We start from the raw sequence: 25,761 nt of genomic DNA on the forward strand, positions 1-25,761 counted from the left end.
AGGGATCCTAAGTGAAAGGCCGGCACTGGAAGAGTTTTTAGTTGAATCTAGAACAGGAGCTGCTGTTTAAAAAGCGATAATTAGTAGGGAATATAAAATATTGCATGATAACTATAGGAATCAATCAGAGGAGTTTAGAACAGAGTGGGAAGAGAGATTGGATAAGCAATTCACAAAGAAACAGTGAGGGATATGCGTATAGCTCCCTAATATGCAACAAAGTGTAGAATATTTAGGACTTTTTTGGGAAGTGTTTCCATTGGTGCTCTCATATCCTGAGCAAACTCCAATTAATTTTTCCTCAGGTAGATTTTAAATGGTGGTGTGATGGAGGAGCAAAAGAAGTAAACGGGAACATGTTTTTTGGGAGTGTAGTGAGTTGGCATACTTTAAATATTCCCTGTGGACTGCTCTAACAGAAATACTGTGTGAGCTAATTAGTGTAATAAAGGAAATGCTTTTTTGAGCTGTGATACAGGATCTGAATTGTCTACACATAGTAAGGCCTTGCTGGATTTAATTCTGGTGGCTGTCAAAAAAGCAATTATTATGAAGTGGAAATCAAAGTCTAAACCAGCTGTATTAGAAGTAGTGGATATAGTAACAGAGATGAAATAATTAGAAATGGCCTCTTTGGAAAAGGGTAAGAGCAAATTACATAGAAAAAAGTGAGAATTGTGGGAACAATACATGCAGAATAATGTTTCGGACAAGGAATGAGGTTTAAGTGAAGGAATTTAACTATGTAATTTTCAATTGATAATGACTGTATAGAAGATTATATGTGATTTATAGAGCTTGCAACTAAAATATGTCATTATGGTTTTTCTTTCATTTATATAAATGTATTATTGTCCGTGTCATAATTGATAATTCAATAAATATGTATTTTGCTTAAAAAGAAGCATTGCCTCTATGTTTGCTGACTGCACTGTTTTGTATGTGGGTGGTAGCTGAAAAGATACATTAGACCAACTTAGTTTCCTCATTAACAAGTGAATAAATAAAAGCAAAGTAAAATGCAGCTGAAGGTTAGGTTTTGTCAGAAAAGTATTTTATAATGCTTTTGGTTTATATCTGAATGTTTTCAGAGAGTTCAGCCAGGTCTTGCATCTTATGAACCTATACATCCACTGACCTCATGTAAAAAAATATGCTGTTTTCAGTGATACAGTTGCTAAACACATTTTATGTGAGTTGAACAGAAACTCATGTATTAACAAATTTTATTGTATGTATCTCAGTTGTGATTTATCTCTTTTTTCCTTTTTCTTTTAGAAGAATAAACTTTACCTTGGAAAGCTGAATTTGATTCTTGTTCAGGTCAGTATTTGCTACCTTGCAGTATAATTTAGATCTTCCACATTTCTTAGATCACTTTAATTATTGTTTAATTTAATTCATTAAAATTACTAAGAGTTTATAATATTTTGTAATCTACAGATAATTTCCTGTTTTTCTCTGCTGCTTAGGAAATTAGAATATAATAAAACAAACGTAGGTACGTTAGTCATTTTAACACAGTAACAGCAACAGTGCTTCAGAAACACACAGTAGATACGTCATTAGTAAATTACAATGGCAAGAGTTAATTAGGTAAAGTTGTGTTTTAGTAGCAGCTTTGAGCTGAACTGTCTCTCTTACAAACTCAAGAGTAAGGAGAAATGATAATATTGCCAAGCAGTATTGACTCTTGCTAGTGACAGTGGTTCTTATGAATCCTATATTTAAGAGGAGATCCAGGAAGTTTATAGAAAACTATAGCCTGGTAAGTCTAGCATTTATAGCCGGCAAGGGTTGAGGCACACTAAGTGGTAGAAGCTGGTAATACCTCAGAGGAAACAGAATGTGGAATGGGTGAAAACGTGTCGTTACTGGGACAAAACCCTGTCATACCTAGAGGAATTCTGTGAGTGGGTCAGAAGGAAAGTTCTCTTTGCTGAACACATTTGTTTCCCCTTGTCTTCTTTCTGTTTCTACCAAATCATTTTCTGCTTTCCTGCACGTGCCCGAACTACTGTAATCTGTTCTCTTTGACCTTCTCTGCAGTTGGAGTTACTTTGGCTGCTTTTATACCATCTTTCTTTCATTTGTCCTACAGTGTGCGTCCTACCCCTCATCTTAGGCGTTTCATTTCCGTTATCTCCAGTGCGATCGACTGCCCAGCCTTCGTAACATACAGTAGTACTGGTTGCACCATTGTTTTGTACACCATACTTTTCAGCTTCTTTCATAGTCTTCTGTTACACACTACCCCTGACACTGTGCCTATTGGCTGCATCCCTTCTGATTCTAGCTTTGACCTCCTCATTCAGACTTCTCTTCTCCTCATCCACCCCTCGCCAATACTTGAAGTTGTTAACCTGTACCACTGTTTCCCTTCTATCTCAACTTTCATCTTCTTCTGCTTCTCCTAGTTGCTACAGTGACAACTGACTTGTCTGTACTCAGTCAAGACAGTTGTCATGGCGGCAAATGGGGGTAATCAGAAGAAGCTGTAAACTGATATACAAGGGGAAGTAATAGAGTTGTTTTATAAGTGCATAACTGCAGGTCTCAACCCAGCCTGATTGACAGCTCTTCACCAGCGCTACCTCTACATGTAACAATGCCTGGCATATTTACACCTTCAGAGTCTTCTTGTTTGCTGCTCCTTAGATGAGGAACTGTCTTACTGATTTCAGCACTTCAGGCTACTTCCTTTATACAGCCTCAGTTGGCAGTTAGTGACTTGTTAAGTTACTAATGCAGTGTTGCCTAGCTATCCGTTTCTGAGAATGTTTCTACACTACATACCGCACCACACATTTTAAAACTCATTCCATCCAATGGAACACCGGAAGTTTGCACTGAAAATTCCAGTGGGCAGAGCCTAAGCTTTTTGATAGAATCAAATTATGTCCTCACATTTCAAACAAATGTTTATATCTCTGGAGCAATAGGGGTTACTAAAGAAATGTAAATGTCAAGCTCTTCAGCACAAACTATTTTTATACTGGTAGTATTCGTTAAATTCTGCTGTAATCTGGATTTTATAAGTCAAAGAAAATACTTTAGTTATTACATTTATTATATTTTGTAACAACTTTTAATATTTCAGTAGGCAGCCAGGTTTATACATACTGTATCAGGATTTTGTTCATCCAGCAGAGAGCTTTCTTATGATTTTAAGCACTTGTGTCTGTGCCACATTTGTCAAGATATTTTAGAGAATCATGAAGTTTGTGATAATATAAATAGTATATGGACAACAATTAATATCTCTTTACCTGCACTACACAGGGGTCAGATATCAACGCAGATGTGTTTGGCACTGTATAAGCTTTAAGGCAGAATATACTAATACTTTGCATGTAGCATGGTTTTGGAATTATTAATGTAAATATGAACAAGCAATATTTGAAGCCTAGAGGAGTTAGTAGGATGTAACTGCAGAACCACCTAGAGATGTCACAAGGACATAACGCGCTAAAGATACATTTCCTATTTTCCAATCCCAACATGTCACAACTAACTCCAAGCATAGAACCAGGGGTTTGGGGCTTATAATGATTGGTTTATGCCCTTGAGAACCCATCAGCAATTTCATTGGCTATTTCAGGCCTGGTGGTTATGTTGTATTGAAAAAGCTGGACGGACAATACTCATTAGCCAACTTCACATTGCAATTAGTCTGACTACATATTTGGGATGAAGCATGACTATTTACCAAACTGAAGTGTCCTCCTAACAAATAGTACCTCGGGACATTGAAAGCCCACGTTATAGTCTGACAGTGACTTTCAATGATTGATTATCTCCTTACTGCATTATTCAACTTCCAGCTGATTTAGCACAGAGGGTGTCCCTCACCTTGAATGTCTTTTATTTTTTAAAACAAGAAACATCTTTATTAAATTATCATGTATGACATAGGCAGTCATACATTTATGTAAATGAAAACAAACCTTATAGTGAATAATTTTACTTGCAAATATTATACATCACAAACCATATTGGCAAAATTTCAGTTGCAAACATACATCATTTACAATCTATCCAGTCGTTGTCAGTCAAACATTACATAGCTCATTCCTGTCCTACATTCTTTTAAACCTTGTTCCTTTTCTGCATGTATTCTTCTGACAATTCCCATTTTTTTCTATTTAATTTACCCCTACCCTTTTTCGAAAGATCCAAATTCCATTTGTTTTATCTCTGTTACTATATTCCCTACTTCTAGTACAGTTGGTTTACACTTTGATTTCTATTTTCTAGTAATTGTTTTTTTTTCAGCCCACATAATTAGACTCAGCAAGGCCTTACTATGACTAGGAAATTCCGATTGTATACCATAGCTCAAAAAATAGTTTCCTTAGTTACAACAGTTGCTCACCCAGTATCTCTGACAGAGAAGTAAGCAGGGAATCTTTAAAGTCTGCCAACTCAGCACACTCCCAGAAAATATGTTCCCAGTCATTTCTTTTTTCTCCATCACACCTCCATCATTTGCTGTCTACCTGGGGAAAAGTTCTTTGGAGTCTACTTGGGGTATAAAAATACTTATGTAAACACTTCTAAGCAAAGATCCTAAATCTTCTAGACTTTGTTGAATATTTGAGAGGCATACATATATCCCCTATTGTTTTTTTGTGAATTGCTTATCCAGTCTCTCTTCTCAATCCTTTCTAACCTCCTCTGAATGATTGTTATAATTATCATGCAATATTTTATATGCTATACTAATTATTCCTTTTTAACAGCAGCTTCTGTTCTAGATTCTACTAAAAACTCTACCAGTGCTGGTCTTTCCCCATCTCGAATGTCTTGAAATAATACTGTCCCCAAGCCTGCTCCTGGTGCATTAGTATACAGGAAAACTGTTGAGTAAAGTCAGGCACAATTAATACAGGTTCAGAAGGTAGGATCCTTTTTAATTCATTAAATGACCTTTCAGCCACAAAAGCCTATTACACCTTGACAGGAATATTCCCTCTTATAACATCTGTAGGTAGGCAACAGCAGTTGCAAAACTGGGCACAATCTTTCTGTAGTCCAGCAAAAGCCTATACGTTTTTAATGGTGGGTACAGGACAGATTTTTATGGCATCTATTTTATCTAGTTGTGGTCTTATCACCTGTCTTCCAGTAAGCTCCACTACGTAATCATCTTCCACCATACCCAATTTGCTTTTCATAGCATTAGCAGTCAAGCCTACCTGTCATTTGAATTTTAACACTACCTGAACTTTCGGTAAGCAAGACTTTCAGTCTTCCTCTGAATGAATGACCACATCAACCAGGTATACCATAGCATATCAAGAATGCAGCTTCAGTATTTTAGTATTTTATCCATAAGCCTCTAAACAGTTGCTGGGGCTCCATGTAGGCCAAGTGGTAGTGCTGCGTACACCTGTCAGGGGTGACAAAAACTATGTTTTCTTTGGGTAAGTGGTAGCTTTCAGTTTAGTTCAATGGGAATTTCTGAAAACATTCCTTTATTCTTTAATAAAATAAGAATTTAATAAAAAATAGGATTTTAATCAAAATAGGGAAGTTACCTCCACAAGTAGACCAGTCACCAGTGGAGTCCCACAGGGTTCTGTGCTGGGATCTCTCCTGTTTGGCTTCTACTTTTCTGAAGTAAAAGCCAATGCCAAAGGTCTCTGACTGACTAAGTTTGCAGATATCTGCAAGCTTGGAACAGTCATTGAATCCTCAAATGACTTCGACATCCTGCAGGAAGGATTGTCCCAAATAAATAACTGGCACCAAAATCATGGACTGAAACTGAATGCCAAAATACATTATTGTATTCTTTGGGAAGTCATCTACTCCAAGGAACTGCCACTTTGACAATACACTGCTAAGAGTTGACCAAGTCATTCAGGATTTGTGAAATTTTGTGGACAGTGACATAACCTTTGACCACCATGTGTCCATTGTTGTAAGAAAGTCCTTCTGTATTGCACAGCTTATAGACAAAGGGATTGTGTCCAGATCTAGGGATGTTATTGTCCCCCTTTACTCAGGCCTTATTAGGCCAGTCATTAAATATAATGTCCCCTTTGGCATGTATCTGTCCAGACACATGCAGCAACTGGAACACCAAGAGATACCTTACAAAAAGGATACAAGGCCTAAACAACATGTCCTACATGGGCTGGTTCAAAGCCCTGTCACTATACTCAGCATCATACAGACTGCTAGGGGTGGCCTGTGCAAGCTATCCTCCGACCCAATACTGATAGATTTACTACACATCAGCAAGTCAAATGGCATCAGAAATACTCAGTGTAGTGATCTGAACCTCTCTTACAGCATTAACAGAATGGTTTGGAGGGACAGGTATATCTCTCAGAGGATACAGCTGCTGTGGAATTGATTCTGTACCACATAAAACAAAATTCATATCTGTGCAACTTGTATCTGTGGATGGGAAATCAGAAAATTTACCCCAGGACTGCCCCTGTACTACTAATGGACAGAGGCAGCTTCTAAATGCTTTATCCCATGCATGGATCCCCACAAATTTTCTGTGGTATAATCCCAGTTATAGGCATTAGGAGTGATATATAATTATCAAACGTGGGATGGGTAAAGCCAATTTATAACCAAATGGAATAGGTTATTTTGAACACAAAAAAAGGAAATTGGCTAGGCTTAAAATGGCCCACAAGGGCAGCTAGCCTAGTACTTACCTATGAATCTGTAAGAGAAATTCTCTTTTAAGTTGCTGCTGCCTATGTGTTACTATGAGTAGACACCACTCAGTCATTTATTTCCCTCCTCTGTATTGTCTTCTCATTGCATTGGTATTTCAGAACAAAATTTATCATCAATTTTACTTCATTATTGGCTGACATATACCTTGACTGTGAACCTACCTTCACTTACTTTACACTAGCAGACATGAGATCAGATCTTTCCTTACCTATGTTACATCAAGTTTTTTTTTTTGACTCTGTGGCTCTTCAGTTAAGTATCCATTGTTTTTTGTGTGTCTGGTTTGGTGCTGGCATTCCTTGTAAGTCTATGTGTAGCCTTCCATATTATATTGCTTTTTACTTCAGAGTTCCCTAGTGTTTAACCTTCAGTTTTTATGCTGACCTCTTTGCCTGACCACTGTCTAATTCTAGTATGTCTTCTAAATTCTGTGTCACCCCACATCTTCTGGTTTTGAATCTGGATCTCCGTATGAATGTTACTGATTTGTCCTCCCCACTTCTTATATTAGATGGATGCATCAGGCAGTTGTTCTCCTTCTTTCCTGTTAAGTGTATCAGCCTGGCATATTGTACTTGAGGATTGGCCCTCCTCCAACATTTTCCATAGTGCTTTAAATAAAATGGGGAAATTATTTTCCCTACATCATGTTCAAATCAAGAGTTACAGTCGCAAAATATAGCACTTTTCTCATAACTGTCTAAATTTTTACATGTGTAAGAGGATGCTGTTTTCTATTACGATAAATGTATATTACCTCTACGTTTTGGTTGTTGCTAATTTTTTACCGACGTAGCAGGGGATCCTTAACAAGGGTAATCATGCTTCCAGAATTTGTCAGGGCTCAAACATCATATCCTTCTAAAAACAATACATTTCACTAATGTAGTTGTAACACAGTGACATAAAGCAGACTCACTTATTCTAGCTGTAGTGTTATCGCACTCCATAGAAATGACTTCATTTAAAGCATGCAGGTCAGTTTTCATATTTCTATAAGTAGTGTTTTCGTCAGTATTAACAATATAGAATTTAGCAATGTGACTCCTTCCCCAAACTTGAAACAAATTAACAGTTTACTTTCTGGGTTTTGTTCTAGAGAACATAGTACGTCCTGGTGTAGTTTTAGGCTTAGAAGCAGATAAATCTGTTTTAAACATTATATCATTAACTGGAGATCATTCTACTAATGTTACTCACTTCTCGGAGTTCGTGAGATCACTTTGCAATACCCATTTTCTTATATTACTGTACAAAGCACTTTTAATCTGTCTTTATATTGCTAAGATATAGCACATTTTCTGTTTACTGGTGTGGACCAGTTTTACATTACCAGACTTCTTGCAGGCATAATGTTGAAATGTAGGATGAAGTAGGACACACCAGAAAACACCCATGTGAAGATTAGGAGAACATACAAACTGCACAAAGAGGGTACCTCAGACAAAGCTCCAGCCGGAGACTCAAGCAATGTGAGGCAAGAACCCTAACTGCTGCAAACCATGCTACCTTCACAAAGGCAAAGTGACTGTATTTTCATTGTAGGTCTAGTAAAAGGCTATAGTTTACGTAGCCAGGTTAGAGTAACTTGCTTTTCTCTGTACACTCCCAGAGAAGGTCACCAGCCAGGGGCCTGCTGCATGCAAAGTATGTAGTAAACTCTCTACAGAAAGTACCTTGCTTATATGCTTGATTTTTTGACTTGAGGTGACCTCCAAGTAGTAAGTGTCAGATCTTAATCTGTGTATGTTCCATAACTGTTCCCAAAATCATGTTGTTTGTGTTAGTAAATGTGTTTTGTTTTATTGACATAGTGTGTATTTTATAAGCTAATAATTTCCTGTATACATCTTATAAAAACCTTGCATGAATTTGTTCCCTTATTCAGGTGGTATAAATTTGTTTATGACTTTTAGATACTGAAGCATGAATGGCCAAAGAGATGGCCCTCATTTATTACTGACATTGTTGGTGCAAGCAAGAGCAGTGAAGCCCTGTGTCAGAACAGTGTGCAAATTCTGAAACTGCTTAGTGAAGAAGTGTTCGACTTCTCTCTTGGACAGATGACACAAGCAAAAGCCAAGTATTTGAAGGAAAGGTACTGTGAACATTTTGGCAATTCAGATTTACAGAGGCATAGTGTAATACTTTTGTAGTTTAATTAATTAATTAATTAATTAATTAATTAATTAATTAATTAATTAATTAGTGTTATTTTGATAGTGTCAGCACTGTGACGTAGGCTTAGTGTGTGTATTACTTTCACTGCTCTGTGTAAGCCTCAGTGTCGGGTAGTGTGGCCCCTGCCAGAGACCCCAAAGCTGGGAACAAATGTGATGAAAGAATATATGTTTCTGAAACTTGAGTTTTTTTGTCCATTTTTATCTTTTACTTGTATATAATTTCTAGATTTCTTTATTAAAGCAAGCATTAGAAAAACTGTTCATTCTTCTAAATTCAAATCAAAGGGAGGCTGAAGAAAAAGCTGTAAATGCTGCTTTCATGGTGAAGTTCCACGATGTTCTTCGTGTTTCACTGTTGCAGTCCTAACATATGGGTTATCCGGCTCCCAGTAGCCCTCAGTCGTCCTGAATACCAGAGTCCTTGGTATATGACGTTGGCTGACAGTTGTAAAACTGATGTCAGAATGTCAGGTATAAAGAGAGACAGACAACGCCATTTCCTCAGTCTTTCTTGCGGCGAGCCCAAAGCAGATGCAATTCGCACTAGTGCCGGTCGGCCGTTTACCTTCTTTTTGCTTACCAACTACCAAGTTGAAGATGCCTTCAGATAAGTACCCTGTTGGGGATCTCCTCTTTTCTTGCTTTAACAAAGGTTAAATCAAGTTAATAACTGTTTTGCCTGTGGAAAACAGATTCCGCGCCATGATTTTCATTCCTATTGTATAACTTGTTTGGGCCTTCAGCACAACGTCCCTAATTACGATCTCTATGCCCCTTTAACCCGCATACCATATCCCGTAGAGCTAAGATTTTGTATAAACATTTTGAAATCTGGCCTACGTTCATCGGTATGGTGTCTTTTGGTCTCCCGGCTTCAGACATATCTAGGAAATGCAAAGACAAGAACCGTGACAGGCCTAGGGTTAAATCTGCTGATGATGCACCAGTGAAATTGGCCGTCTGCCCAGCGGTAGTCAGTGAGGCGCTTTCACAGTCCCTGCAGTCCGCAGATTTTCAGCCACAGGCCTCTGCTGAGACCTTTACTGAGTCCTCCATACCGCAGTCTGCTATTTCGTCTTCAGACCCTCTGCCTGTCACCACCTCAGATGGGTCTGGAGCCACTTTGCAGGCACTGGCTTCTGACCCCTCTTCTCTTCAACATGAGACCAGAAGCAGACCGACTACCTTAGGCCATACTTCTGCAGTTGCTAGGCCTCCCGAGTCCCTCCAGATTGCTAGCAAACTTTCCTGCCACAAACCTTCTCACAGGCAGATGTTGGCCTCCCCTCCTGTGCCTCAGTCCCAGTTGGTAAAGATGGCTGGAGATCTTTCCCTGATTAGGGGCTCTCATCCTCCCCCTTCCAAGAGGGCTAGGGAATCATTTCCTGATGTTTTGTCCATCTCAGATTCTGAGGTTTCCACTGTTTCTACTGATGAAGAAGGAAATTCTTAACTTTTTCCTGGCTTTGAGGATTCTGATGCTGAGGACTCTATCCCCTCTGCCTCCCCTCCAGAAGATTTTTCCTTTGGGGATACTTTGCATACCCTTAGGGAGCACTTTAAATGGGAATGTCAGGATTTTCCTCAGTCTAGGAAGAGAATCAGGGAATTTTTGGATTTGCCACAGCATAATCCTCTGGCTATTCCTCCAGTTTTGGAAGTTGTGGATATTGTCTTTACGGAAAATTCTTTAACTCCTAAATCTGTCCCTCCTGCCCCCAGAAGGGATCCTGATTCTCATCAATTCCTTTTCAAAAACCCTACTGCTGATCCTGAGATTATTTCTCAAGGCCCCAAGGGTGTTAAGGCTACTATTGCCAAAAACACTGTTCCTTCTGATAAGGAGTCTAGGGCCTTGGACAGGTGGGGCAAAAAAGTCTATACCTCTGCAACTCTTGCCATTAGATCTGTGAATTGTCTTTTTTACATGCTTAAGTATCAACAGCATACTTTGGAGGCTATTAAGGCTAAACTTGGGGATATTCCTTCCATGTCGGAGAACAAAGATTTACAAGACTTACTGAATTCTGCCACTCTAGTTAATAAGCATTCATTACATTGTGGTTTTGACACTTTGGAGGCTTCCTGCAGAGCAGCAGCCACTGGTTCCGTTATTAGAAGGCATGCTTGGCTCAGGGAGCAGCCTCTTTCTGAACCTGTTAAATCTAAATTGCTGGATGTTCTTTTGCACAAAGACAATCATTTTGGTAATAAGGCTGAGGAGGTACTGAAGAAGTTGGAGGATAAGGCTAAATCTATGCAAGCTATAAAAGATTTCCTTCAGGTTCATCCTCCTCTGTTCAGTAGGCATTACCCTTCCAAGAATTGGTCTTTCCCTGATCCTGGCAAGCAGGGTCGCTCTAGGCCTAGGGGTTTCAGATCTTCCAGAAGAAAGGCTTCTGCCCCTCAAAGGGCTAAACAATGGCATTCTTCTTCTGCTAAATCGGGGAGTTCTAAGCCAGCTTCCCAAAGCAAACATTCTCAATGACTCCGGCCTTCTTGTGCCTACCTCTGTGGGCTCTGGGTTTCCTTTGGGGGAAGGTTAGCCAGGTTCGCAGAGGTATGGTCTGCCATCACAGATGACAAATGGGTGCTCAGTATTGTAAACCAAGGTTACAAGTTTTATTTTCACACCTTCCCTGTTCCGAAAGGGTACCCAGACATGCCCAGAACTCTCAGGGCAGAGGTAGAAAATCACATTTCTTCTCTACTGACCATGGGAGCTATAGAGCCAGTTCCTGCAAATCAGGCAGGCCTAGGATTTTATTCAAGACTTTTTCTGGTACCCAAAAAAGGGGCCGCCTGGCACTCTATTCTTGATCTGTCTATTCTAAACACGTTTCTGGTGATTCCAAAGTTCAAGATGCTCACTCTTCAACAGCTACTACCCATGCTGAGCAAGGATTCATGGCTGGTAACTTTGGATCTCAAGGAGGCTTATCTGCACATCCCAATAAGGGAAAGTTGCATACAGTTCCTTCGCTTCAGGACTGGGGAGCAACACTTTCAATTCTCTGCACTGCCCTTTGGCTTACCTACTGCTCCCAGTGTTTTTACAAAGTGCCTGGCTCCAGCCATTGCTTTTTTCAGGCAGAGAAACATTCAAATTTATCCTTATCTGGACGACTGTCTCATTCAAGCAAACTCCCCAGAACAACTAGAAAAGGATTTGGACTTCTTGAAGAACATTCTCACCTCATTGGGATACACTCTCAATGAAAAGAAGTCAAAGTTGGTTCCTACAAGGGAGCTTGTTTTCCGGGGAGTGAGTCTGAATACAGCCACCTTGATAGTATTCATCCCTCAAGAGAAGCAAGAAGATCTTTTTCGCTTACTTCAAGAACTTGGCAAGCATGACCCAGCTCTCTGCAAGGCAATTCCTGCAAGCACTGGGGTTCATGTCTTCATGTATTCTGATGATCCCATATGCAAGGCTGCATATGAGAAAACTTCCAATGGTACCGCAAGAATCTTTGGTGTCAACACACACAGGATTTAGACTTGATTCTTCCCTTAATTCCCTGTCTACAAATGGAGTTCCTCTGGTGGATGATAGCCTGTTCTCAGAACAAGGGTCTGCCTTTCTGCCCACCAACTGCCAGCAAGACTCTCACCACAGACGCCTCAGATTATGCATGGGGGGGCTCATCTGGAAGGCAGGAGCATACAGGGGACTTGGAGCACCCAGCAGATTCATCTGCACATAAATGTAAAAGAATTGATGGCAGTGCAGCAGGCCTTGCTGGCTTTCAAAGACCTACTCTACCCTGGGACCCTGCTGATCAGGACAGACAATACCACAGTCATGTGGTACATCAACAAGCGGGGGGGGGGGGACTCACTCTTATCCCTTGTGCAGACAAGGCATGAGACTATGGTCCTTAGCAGCTTCCATGGGCTTACATCTAACAGCCCAGTATCTTCCAGGGAGGCTACATTCCTTGGCGGATCATTTGAGCAGACATGTTCTGGATCCTCACGGGTGGCAACTGAACAAAGTCATTTTCCATCACATCATTCAGCATTGGAGCACTCCACAAGTGGATCTTTTCTCCTCTCACACCAATCATCTCCTTCTAACCTTCTGTACTACGAGTTTCCCAACAAAGCTTGGAGAGTGGACGCTTTGTCGTTCCCATGGACACAACTCTCAATTTATGCATTCCCTCCTCTGCCTCGTCTTCCCAGAGTGATGCTAAAGGTAAGGGACGAAAAACCAAAGGCTATTTTTATAACACCAGATTGAGCCAAGCAGCATTGGTATCCCCTTCTTCACAGCCTTTCTCAGGCTCAGCCTTGGCATCTTCCCCTGGTACCAGATCTGTTGGTTCTGGAAGGGGGGAAAGTTTCTTCATCCTCATCTTCAAACTCTGCATTTAACTGCCTGGCTACTACTTTAAATCTTTCCCAACAGGTGGTGGAAGTTCTTCATGAGGCCAGGAGGCCTAGCACCAGAAAATCCTATGCAGATAAATGGAAGAGATTTTGCTATTGGATGCAGGCTAAAGGAGAAGACTCTTCTCATCCTTCTCGTTCCCTCATTCTTGATTACCTAGCAGGCTTGCTTAATGGTGGACTTTCCTTTTCTTCAATCAGAATTCATGCTTCAGCAATTTCTGCTCATTGTTCTTTTGAGCAACCCATTTTTTCTCACCCCTTAATGAAGCAGTTCCTGAGGGGAGCTAGCAATCTTAGACCTCCCAGAAGAGCTCCGACTCCTGCTTGGGATCTTAATTTTGTCCAGGAGAAGCTTACTCTACCTGGCTTTGAACCAGCTGCCTCTGCAGACTTGAAGTTTCTCTCCTAGAAGACTGCTTTTCTTTTGGCTATTACTTCAGCCAGAAGGGTTTCAAGGCTTTAAGCCTTAATGGCAGTAGAACCTTTCATTATTTTTCATTCCGATCGGGTTTCTCTGAGAACTAACCCCTCCTTTATGCCCAAGGTGGCTTCCAGTCTGACCCTTAACCAGTCTATTCACCTGCCTACATTTTTCAATAATCCCCAGAATAAAGGGGAAAGGATTCTGCACTCTCTTGATGTGCATAGACAGCTGAGATTTTACTTAAGCAGGACTAAATCCTTCCAAAAATCTGAACAGTTGTTGGTTAGTTTTGCTCCTGGTGCTCAAGGTAAAGCTATTTCGAAACAAAGCATCTCCAAATGGATTGCTCATTGTATTCACTTTTGTTACCTGCAGCATGGGAGGGTTCCCCCTCAGGGGATTAGGACTCATTCTACTAGAGCAGCCTCTACCTATGCAGCCTTTTTGAGAGGTGTGCCTACTAAGGACATTCTAGAAGCAGCTACTTGGTCTTCTGTCCGTACTTTCACAAAGCTTTACAATCTACCTTTGTTTTCTAAATCCAGGGCTGGTTTTGCCTCTGCAGTTTTGCAGGCTCTTCTTACCAACCCTTAATCTGTGATCCTTCCTCCCCCCTTTGTCTTTTTCCTGGGCTTTGGGAATCACCCCAAATGTTAGGACTGCAACAGTGAAACACGAAGAACGTAGATGTACATGTTCAAGTGTATTCACTGTTTCAGAATACACATAGTACAGTTGTGTACATTTACCATAAATGTACATGTTCGAGTGTATTCAATGTTTCAGTATACACACAGTACAGTTGTGTACACTTACCATAAATGTACATGTTCAAGTGTATTCACTGTTGCAGTCCTGGTTTCCCACCCTCCATTCCCCCTTTTTTTCTAAGCACAGACTACATATTTTTATTTTTTGGATGGCATGTTTACAGGGTTTTTCCTTCCTGGGTTAGCCTTCTTTTGGGGGCTCGTGACAGTTAAGGCAAGAAAAATTGAGTAAATGGCGTCAGCTGCCTCCCTTTATACTTGACGTTCTGACATCAGTTTTACAACCGATGGCAGCCGACATCATATACCAAGGACTGTGGTATTCGGGCCAACTGAGGGCTACCGGGAGATGGATAACCCATATGTTAGGACTGCAACAGTGAATGCACTCGAACATCTACATTTATGGTAAGTGTACACAACTGTACTTTGTTCAGCATACCTTCAGTGTGTCTAATATGATGAGCAAAACTTTAGTCACCAATGCTTTCCTCCGAAGGGCAGCATCAGTCAGAATTGAGGCAATCCCTGCTTAACCCCTCCCTAGAGAAGTGCTTTCCAGCTTGGCAAATACTCTAGGTATCACTGCGGACCTTCAAAAGAGGAGTAGATAAGGACATTTGTACTGAGTATGGTTTTGTGTAAATGTCCTTCATCATCTTCAAATAAAAGTAAAAGTTATCTGCAACAGGTTTATAATGAAAAAGAACAAGAGAAATACGCTGGAGATACCATCCAGCAATAAACAATTTTAGTATGAGTTGCCCTTCTTAGAAGAGTTGCATACTGAGACCCCAAACCCTGTATTGGTAAGAGAGGTGGCATTGTCTTCTACCCTATGGCAGTCTGATGCTGAAGAAACTGCAGAGCTGAACAACCTACAGGTAAGCTGGATCAGCTGTAAAAGCACACAGCCGGAAGATGATATTCTCATTATAACATGGATAAACATAAGCAGAGGTGTAAGAATACCTGAAAAAATATTTCCACTTCCTATGCTTTATACTATTTACTCTGTACAATAAATCATTTTGTAAAGAGAAATAAGAAATAGTGTGTCAGGTTTTGGTGCACAAACCTTTCTGAACCCCAGTAATGAAATTAGCACATAATCACGTACTGAGGGATGCCCAGGAATGGACAAAAACTAAATCAGGGGTCCAAGCAAAGTTTTACTGGCAAGGAGTGGTGCATTTTACTACCAGACGTCTAACCACCTGGCCCTGTACACCAGTCTTCTGTACTCTCACAGTCCCCCTAATGATATCTTTGCAATGTAGTTATACCTGTAGCCCCTCCTGTTGATTTTTGGACACCATGTTATTGTCCATGGATTTTGTAAATACCCATCCATACTTTGTTCTCACTCAGTTGCTTTACCTTATACTGTGACAGAAGGATCAAACAACTCTAGCTGGAGTCCTTCCCCTACCTGACCCTTTTATATTTATATTGTTGATCGGTTTCCATTAATTTAAGCCATTCCATTACATATTAACTACTGATAAAAATGTTAAAATTGCAAGAAAAAATTGCATTTCTCATGCAGTGATACATTTATTTTTTCCTCTCAACAAGACTGTATCAAAACTACTTAAGTGAGAAAAGGAATAGATCTGGGGAAAGTGACAGCTCTCGTGTAACCTTTATTAAAGACTCTCAGTTTATTTAGTGGAGCACTGATCTCCATAGACCTTCTTCAGCCTCAGTCTGGGAGCGGTGTTTGGTTAAGTAACTTGCACAAAGTCACACAGCGGGGCAACGGAGGCTGCAGGAATCAATCCCAAGACCACTAGACCACAGGAAATAGCTCGTTAACAACTCCTAATCCTCTAAGCCAACTGCCAGATATAAGTAATATAATTACGTTTAGAGAATAGGCAAACTGTACATCAACACCCTTATTAGAGAACAAATGTTCTCCAGCAAAGTATTACTGTACAAGTAATGCCGCTGACAAATGAGTCCACTGCTTTGCAGCAACATATCAAGCTGCCATAGATCTCAGTCTGCAAAAAAAAAAAAAAAAACAAAAAAAAAAGGCTGCCATTGTTTTATGCTTAAGCAGCAGTTCTGCTGTTTAGCAACCGTAAAATGTAAGACAAAAGAGAGACTGTGTGTGTGTGTGTGTGTGTGTGTGTGTGTGTGTGTGTGTGTGTGTGTGTGTGTGTGAAGGGGATTGAGAGAGAATGCGGGAGTGATCTTGTGTGACCGAATGCATTTGTGAAAGCAGAGGAGACACTGTGTGAGAGAAATTGAGAGAGAGTGAAAGTGGTCTTGCGGTCTGTGGCGTTGGGCCTCATAACACCCCTGAGTGGGGGTAAATTACACATTAACACACACTTTGTCAGGCATTACTGCTTGCATATATATATATATATATATATATATATATATATGTGTGTGTGTGTGTGTGTATGTATGTATATATATATTTTTTTTTACACATGCACTTTAACTTTACGTTTGGAAATCAAATGCCAAATAATCAAATTTCAGGGAATCACATCTACAACTGCAAAAGCTGTTAACAGTGTAACTCCAGCTGTTTAACCACACAGCCAGATAACAAAACTACATACAATCTGCTGGAATGATGCTACTGCATACTTAATGGTCTGTCTGTGTCTTTCGGCTTTTTCCCGGTTAGGGGTCGCCACAGCGGAACTCCGGTCCGCTAATGATTGGCAGTAGAGTTTTACATGCTGGCTTGCCGGGCCTAATGCACAACCTTCAATGAAGGAATGCCCGTTCACACATGTCGCCACACAGAAGACGCTCTAACTGAGGATCGAACAAGCAATGTCTAACTGTAAGGCGACAACGCTACTGCAGTACCACCACCGCAGTATGCTACTGCATACTTAATGGTAAATAGCATAATTTGGGTGGAATATTTTCAGCAGATGTCCATAACCCCTTCACCCCCTTATTTGTACATGGTAGCTCCATGGTCACACAAGTGCTGGGGTCTGCAATTGTGTTCAGAAATAACACACTGCATTTTAAAGTAGAGCTTCCTCATTATTTCTGCACAAAAATTGTCTCTGTTAATGTAAATTTCAGGTCAAAAATGCAGTTCAGCCATGGTTGGTCAAATTGCACTCTTTATTAATGCATTTCATTTGTATCCGCGGTGGTGCAGCGGTAGCGTTGTTGCCTCACAGTAAGAGGTTCTCCCATTCGATTCTCGGCTGGAGTGCGGAAGTGCCTTCTGTGTGGAGTCTGCATGTCCTCCCCGCGGTTGGGTGGGCGTTTGAAAGACATGCGTAAATGGGCGTGCCTTAGTTGAAGGTTGAACGTCAAGCTGGCACCTCGGCGTTCATGAAAATCTACTGCCAATCATTAGCGGACCGGAGATCCGCTGTGGCAACCCCTAACCGGGAAAAGCCGAAAGACAACAACAACAACATTAATGCATTTCATTTGATGTAACTTGATTGAATGAAATGCAGTTTGAAAAGTTAATGGAAGTTTGCTATTTGTCCTAGATTGCTTAATACCAGAGGTAAGATAATTTTCCCTTTTCTCTGGAGCTAGGCGATCTTGGAATGTATTAGTTAGTGGGCAGTGGGAGTTGCAAGAGGCATTACCCCCAAGGCCCCCCCCCTAAAAAGCATGTATTTTCTTTGAAGTCCCATACTTCATTAATTCTGTTATTTGATGTATTTACATGTGAGAATAAAATTCATTGTAAGTATACTTTAATCAGTTACCATGAACACAAAAATGCAGAGTTTTAGCAGGCCTTATGCCCATGGCACACATTAATAACTAATCTTCCCGTAAAACCACAGGAGTTAGCTCAGTTTTGTTAAGAGATACATCTCAGTTCTGTACTTCAACAAAGAAAGCTTTCTGAAAAGCAGTATGTCAGTGGCATGCATTCAGAAGCAAAACATTCAACAAGCAGATGTTCAGAATTACACGTCCCTTGGATACATTTGTTGGCATTAGGCAAAGGTCACGACCAGGAGATGTGAACTAAAATTTGTCACTTCTTGGTTTTTTGCATATACCTTTATGAAACACTATTGCTTGGACTTGAGAGTCGAGAAACAAACGTTCTTTTTTCATAGGGATTTGACCTTAAATTTGCTTAATGGCCTCTCTCATCTAACATTCTACTTCCTCTCAAAGGTCCATAGATTAATTTGTAGTTATTCGGTATATGAGCCAAGTTCTCAATTGATCCGGAGTAGTATCTGGTTAAGTGAATTACTCAAAATCACACAGTAGACAAATGGAAGCTGAGGGAATCAAACCCTGGACTACAAAAAGCAGATCATTAACATCTCATAATGTTAGTTTCTGCTAACTGTCAGACCTCCATCTCTACCTTTCTCTCTCTGTTTACCTTTTTCCACTTGTTCCATGCCTTATTGAATGTCTCTGTGCATTCCTTCTCTACCACCATTTCTGTTAGTCTCTTCCCTAATTCCACAACCCTTACAGTGAAAATACACTTTCAGAAACCTGTTTAGTCTGTGCAGTCTGCTGCATCTGCTCCATACTATCTCCTTTTTTTTCCCTCTTCATAATGATCCCTTCACATCTCTCTAACATGCTCTTTTTCATTTATATCATATTTCCCCTGGCGCTTCTGGCCTCAGTTGAGAAGAGCTCTAGCTGCTGTAGCCTCTGGTCATATTCCTTACCCACTAACCCACAGATGTTTCTAGCAGCTTTCCTCTGACGTTTTCTCACAGCTTGATGTCCTTTTCGTTATATGGCTTTCCAGAACTGCCTACAGTACTCAAGGTATGGCTTGACCAAGGCCTTGCAGAGTGGATATATTAACTCCTTCCCTCTGTTTATCTCCTCCTGAGGATACAACCAGACATTCTGCTTGCTGCTTCCACTACCCTCTCCCTTTGTTCTAGGTAATCCAGTCCAGGTGTGATCAGCATCCCCAGATCCTTTCCCTGCTCTCTTACTATTAGTTTTACTTCTCCCAGTTGATATTTTACCACAGGTTTATGGTGACCCAGGTGCATTCTATACTTTGTTGAGCACTTTGTTGCAAATGCTTGCTTGATGTTCTTCGTGTTTCACTGTTGCAGTCATCACTTGTGGGTTATCCCTGCTGAGTAGCCCTCAGCTGGCCCGAATACCAGAGTAAAGGGTTTCTCTACTGCGTCAGTTGACTGGTGACTGAGGCTCATGTCAGGTCGTCAGGGCTATAAAATGAGGCAGCCAACACCATTACATCAGTCTTTCTTGCCATGGAGCCCAAAGCAGAAGCAGTTCACGAGTGCATCAGTCGGCCATTGCCAGAGTGAGGGAGTAACCATCTGAAACCAAGTACCCCATTGGGGAACCTTTTCTTGCTTTTATCCGATGTCAGAGAAAGTCAGTAATTGTCTCAGTTGTGGAAACAGATCCCACACTGAGACTTTCATACCCTGTGCATCACCTACCTAGGCTCAGACTACGACATCCCCGGATGTCGGTTCTGTGCTCTGTTTAGTGCTGGGACTATTAGGAGAAGGGATGTAATTGTAGCTATACACTTCAGCAAGAGTATTTCTCACCACTAAATGACATCAGTCGGAAGTTCCAAGAAAGAAGAAAGATAAGGAAAAGGATTTTTTGCAGGTACAGCCTCCCAGGTTCGGTAGGAACTTCCCCACAAAGCAGTGGTCCTTTCCTACCCAAACAAAACCTGTGCAAAGGAAGGGGCACAGGGACAGGTCTTCTAGGCACCAGTTACAAAGCCAACAGAGATCCAGACAATGGACCACTGCAACGCCTAGGCAAGGGAGCTGTAAGCCCACTCCCTTCTCTAAGGACTCACAATGACTATCTCCCCTCCATCCCCCCAGAGAGACTAGGAGGAAGACTTTCCCTCTTCCTAGAGAATTGCCAGGCCATCACCTCAGATGTATGGGTCCTGAAAAAGTTTACCAGTGGGTACAGATCCTCTTTCAAGGAAAACCCCAGATATTTAGGTTTCCCGGATGTACCAGCAAATCAGAGGGAAGAGGTAGTCTGCCAGATCCAAAGGCTTTGTGCCCAAGGTGCCATGGAACCTGTACCAAAGGTACATGCTAGAAAAGGGTTTTATTCCAGACTGTTCCTGGTACTCAGAAAGGAGGGCACCTGGCACCCTATTCTCGACCTATTCACTCTGAATCTGTCCCTCCTGGTCCGAAAATTCAAAATGCTGACCCTACACAAGGTTTTGCCAATGCTGATACCACATGCTTGGCTAGTGACCCTATATCTGAAGGATGCCTACCTCTATATCCCTGTAAGGAAGTCCTGCAGGAGTTTCCTGCACTTCAGAGCAGCATCAGAACACTTTCAGTTCTCTGCTCTGCCCTTTGGTTTATCTACATCTCCCAGAGTCTTTACCAAGTGCCTGGCCCCTGTCATTGCCTTTTTTCAGACAGAAGGGTATACAGATTTATCTCTACCAGGACGACTGCTTCATCCAGGCAGACACCAAGGAAAGACTCTATTAACCTCCATGGGATTCACAATCAGCCGAGAGAAGTCCCAAATTCACCCCACAAGAAGATTAACCTTCCTGGGAGCTCTACTGGACACATCAACACAAACAGCCTCCCTCCCTCCCAAGAAGCAGAGCTTCCTGTCCTCTTACTTTTCACAGCTGGCCTGCAGGACCCACCTCACAGCAAGAAAATTCCTGCAGGTGCTGGGATGCATGGCCTCATGCTTCCTGTTGGTATCCCTAGCCAGACTGCACATGAGGAAACTGCAATGGTATCTCAGGAACCTTTGGTGCCAACACTCACAGTCAGTGGAACACCAGCTGCCCCTGATTCCTTGCTTAAAGAAGGAGCTCCTACACTGGGCAGAGGGGTGTACCCTGAACAAGGGTCTACTCTTCATCACTCTTCCCCAGGGCCAGACCATCACCACAAACACTTCAGACATGGCCTAGGGGGCACACGAGGAACTAGGTGCACTCAGGGCATTTGGGAACAATAGGTTCAGAGTCTCCATATCAACCTAAAAGAAATGCTGGAGGTGTACAGGGCAATCCTAGCTTTCAAGGATCACCTGACACCAAGAGTGCTCTTAATCAAGACCAACAACACAACAGTAATGTGGTACATCAACAAGCAGGGGGGCACTCACTCCAACCCCCTGTGTCGCTTAGCTATGCAAATCTTGCAGTCAGCCTCAAGTCCGGGACTGCATCTGATAGCTCAGTATATCCCAGGGAAACAGAACACCCTGGCAGACCAGTTAAGTAGAAGCCTCCCGGATCCCCACGAGTGGCAGCTGCACAACGGGACCTTTCTCAACATCAGGCAAAACTAGGGAAACACAGACATAGACCTTTTTACAACCACAGAGAACCACCAGCTAACCAAGTTCTGCTCCATAGAGTTCCATCCAAAAGCATAGAGGGTGGACACCCTCTCCTTCCACTGGGGTAACCTGTTTGTGTACGCATTCCCTCCCTTGCCCCTGATTCCCAGGGTATTTCTCAAGATCAGGGAGGAAGGGCCAAAGGCTATTATCATTGTTCCAGACTGGCCCAGACAGCACTGGTACCCCTTGCCCCTCTGTCTGGCCAAAGAGCCTCCCGTGCACCTGCCTCTCAAAGCAAACCATCTAACCAGGAGAATAGAACGGTATTGCATTGAAACCTCCCCACACTCAAGCTATCTGCATAGCTTATACCCCAAAGACGGATGACACAACAGCCTTAAGCAGGCAAGTTTTAAATATTATTAAGGAGGCCAGAAGGCCCAGCACCAGAAAATCCTACTCCGCCAAATGGAAAAGATTTACTGTCTGATGCCAGAGCAAGGGTGTTAACAGCGCCCATGCCTGTCTGGAATTGGTTCTGGATTACCTGGCAAAGCTCCTAGAAAAGGGATTGTCATACTCCTCCATCAAGATACATGCCTCGGCTATCTCTGCCTGTAATCCAGTTGGATTACCCATATTTTCACACCACCTGTTAAATCAGTTCCTTAGTGGAGTGACCCACATCAGACTACCTAGAAGGCCACCTGCTCCAGCATGGGATCTAAACTTTGTCCTGGGAAAACTGACTTTGCCTCCTTTTGAGCCAGCTGCTTCAGCAGACCTGAATTACCTTTCTTGGAAAACTGCCTTCCTGCTGGCTATCACCTCAGCCAGGAGAGTTTCTGAGCTTCAGGCCCTTATGGCCACTGAGCCCTTTATCATTTTCCATGCTGACAGGATGTCTCTTAGGACCAGCCCCTCCTTTATGCCTAAGGTGATCGCGAATGTTATCCTCATCCAGGCCATCCATCTCCCTACCTTCTTTCCCAACCCTCATAATAAAGGGGAAAGAATTTTGCATACCCTGGATGTGCACAGACAATTGAGATATTACCTGGATAGGACCAAGTCATTCAGAAAATTTGACCAGTTCCTGGTCTCTTTCGCTCTTGAGGCAGATGAGAAACCCATATCCAAACAGATCTTTTCTAAATGGATCTCACGTTGCATCCATTTCTGCTATTCCTTTCATGGAAAGAGTCCTCCCAAATCCATCCGATCACATTCCATTAAGGCAGCCTCTACTTCCACTGCCTTCCTGAGAGGGGTTCAAATCAAGTATATTTTGGAAGCTGCTACCTGGACATCCATCCACATATTCACCAAACACTACCAGCTGTCTGCCTTCTCCAAAACCAGGGCAGGCTTTGTATCTGCAGTCCTACAGGGCATGCTGGCATCCCCTTGAAATGGTGCAATCATGGAGTCTTGCTCCTTCCCGTTCTTCCCTTCATCCTGTTTCTCAGCTTTGAGAAACTTCCCACAAGTGGTGACTGCAGCAGTGAAACATGAAGAACAGAGTACAGTTGTGTACACTTACCATAAATGTAGATGTTCGAGTTTATTCGCTTTTGCAGTCCAGTTTCCCTCCCACCATCCCCTTTTTCTCTTTCTTGGGGGCTCCTACCTATTGAGGGCAAGAAAAACTGATGTTATTGGTGTCGGCTGCCTCATTTTAAAGCCCTGATGACCTGACGTCAGATTCAGACACCAGACAGCCGACGCAGGAGGGAAACCGTTTATTCTGGTATTCAGGCCATGGCTACTCAGCAGGGATAACCCACAAGTGATGACTGCAACAGTGAATACATTCAAACATCTACATTTATGGTAAGTGTACACAACTGCACTTTCTTCCTTGATTGGTTATAATAAAGTGGGTGGAAATGTGTTCTACTGCTGGACCCACTTCAGAAGTGTTATGCAAGTCAGGTATTTCTGCTTTCTTGAGTACTTATTATATTGTATACACATAGATCTTTGATGGCGGTTTCAAAAGTAGATCCTTTATTTTCCTCCACCTGTCCCCTTTTCAGCATGGCAATATCTTTTGGGATATCCTACCTAGTCACCTAGAACAGAAAGGAATTGTGCTACAAGGTACTGATGAAGTAAAGCTTACTGAAATGTTTTTTCAGTTATTGGAAGATCACTTTGGAGAAATAACTAGAAAATGTAGCATTGAACGTAGTCCTTAAACTTGGAACAGGTAATGTCAGTGTGTGCTTTTTTTAACTAGCTGTTGTGTTGCAACACGAGATCACATTTGTTTTGACTTGAAGATTTGCATATGATTACTCACATATTTGTGCATTTTTAACATGCTTTAAAATGCATTATTGTCTGAAAATAATTTTATTATAAAGATCTTAGTTGTTGCCTAATGTTAAGGACTAAACATTGTGTAAGCCCATGTTTTGCTGAATTCGAGTGATCATACTTTATCTTCATAAGTTTTATATTTATATATCTTACTCTGTTTTCCAGCTTGCATGAAGAAATCCCTAAAATCGTTGAACTTTTCATTTCCGTTTTGGTATGTAGACAGCTTCTGTTTTGCTCCTTAGTTTGTTGTCTGTCGTCATAATTTGCAGTAGAATATTCTGGTGATATCCTGCTGACATTAGTAGTATTGTGTATCTCGTACAGTAGTGAGTTACTTAATTAAACCAACAAGTTGAAATAATTTTATAGCCAGAAAATCAAACTTATGAAAAAGATGAATTCGTAATTAAATTAAAATGTGTAATAATATTCTAAGTTTAGCATATTCATTATTTCTGCCATTCATCCACTTTAGATGGTATCTTTCTAACTTTGTGTTTCATTTACTGTTCAGCTGCTTTCAGTATCATAAATTTCAAGACCTTTCTAAGTACTAACTGCTATAGTTCCTGCACTTCAATGTGTGTGGCTTACGTGAGATGCTTCTTGCTGATTTCGTTTGATCATAGATTGCAAAGAAACTCGTTGATTTGTATTGTACAAGCTAGCAATGCATAGTAGTACAGTGGTTCACTCTTGCCCACTGTTCTGTGACTTCAGAGTTGGTACTTATAATTACAAGGTTTGGGGGCTTGTCCTCCTAAAAAAAAAAAAAAGAAAGAAAAATATTTTCTGTTTTGTACAGTAAACAGTTTCAGTTTATGATTAATGACGTAAAACATTAATGAAACAAAACAGTTGTAATTTGATTTTGTTTGAGGTGGGTAAAGCGTGTTGTCACATTGCTTGCTGCCATGTTTTGATTAGGTGAAGTAGGTGCCAAACAGATCCATGGATTCTGCCATTGCTAGCAGGAAGCAGAAACAGTTTTCAAAGTGAGTGGAGCTGTAATTTCATGTTGCTGTGGACACTGGTATATTATTGCACTCAAGAAACAATAGATCTTCCATCAGCAATTTAAATAACTTTTTTTTTATTCTATGAATATGTCAAGCTCATTAAATTTACAGAATGCTTTTAAAAAGGCAGTAGTGTGTAACCACTCAGAACAGGATTCACAATGTAATATTCCTGAAGTTTCTCAGCCTGCTTAGTTTAATGCGCGGCTGCTAGTTGAATTAATTCTCTGAGTATACAAGTCCAGTCTATCAGTCAGTCGTGTCTGATTTCCTTCATTGAAACTTTTGATGTTACAAAATGACTAGAGGCTTCAGCCACAGTGCTTCTGTCAGAGGTGGTCACGAACCAAATAACGGTGCCAGTTCTTCCCAAACAAAGCAGATAAGATAAACTCTGTGACGATGCATGAGTTATTGACACCACAGTATAACAACAACTGATTTGTGTTGATTTAATACATTTGAAACTGTCGGTTTATTTTGTTAGCTGAGACAGAACAGTGATCCAGATGGGCCATGTAACACCTGGGAGTAAACAACATACAATATAAAGAAAAATTGAGCATTATAAAATTACATTAGAAAAGAAAAGAAAAAAATCACATTAAGTTTATTATGAGGTACTAAGTCATACAGTTAATGATATC

The 25,761-nt window shown here is 41.2% G+C and overlaps 1 protein-coding gene across 3 annotated transcripts in view; it reads left to right on the top strand.

Moving 5' to 3' along the window:
- LOC122804679 (exportin-1-like) overlaps positions 1–25,761 on the top strand; it is an 873,344-nt gene that overhangs the window by 236,258 nt on the left and 611,325 nt on the right. For all 3 annotated transcript variants that reach the window (XM_044074681.1, XM_044074683.1, XM_044074682.1), the window contains exons 6-8: positions 1,279–1,323; positions 8,622–8,803; positions 24,258–24,306. In XM_044074681.1, the coding sequence (XP_043930616.1) occupies positions 1,279–1,323; positions 8,622–8,803; positions 24,258–24,306 (276 nt within the window). The remainder of the gene's footprint in view (positions 1–1,278; positions 1,324–8,621; positions 8,804–24,257; positions 24,307–25,761) is intronic.

Source organism: Protopterus annectens, chromosome 6.part0 (assembly GCF_019279795.1).
Source record: "Protopterus annectens isolate FY-2018-M chromosome 6.part0, PAN1.0, whole genome shotgun sequence".
NCBI lineage: Eukaryota > Metazoa > Chordata > Ceratodontiformes > Protopteridae > Protopterus > Protopterus annectens.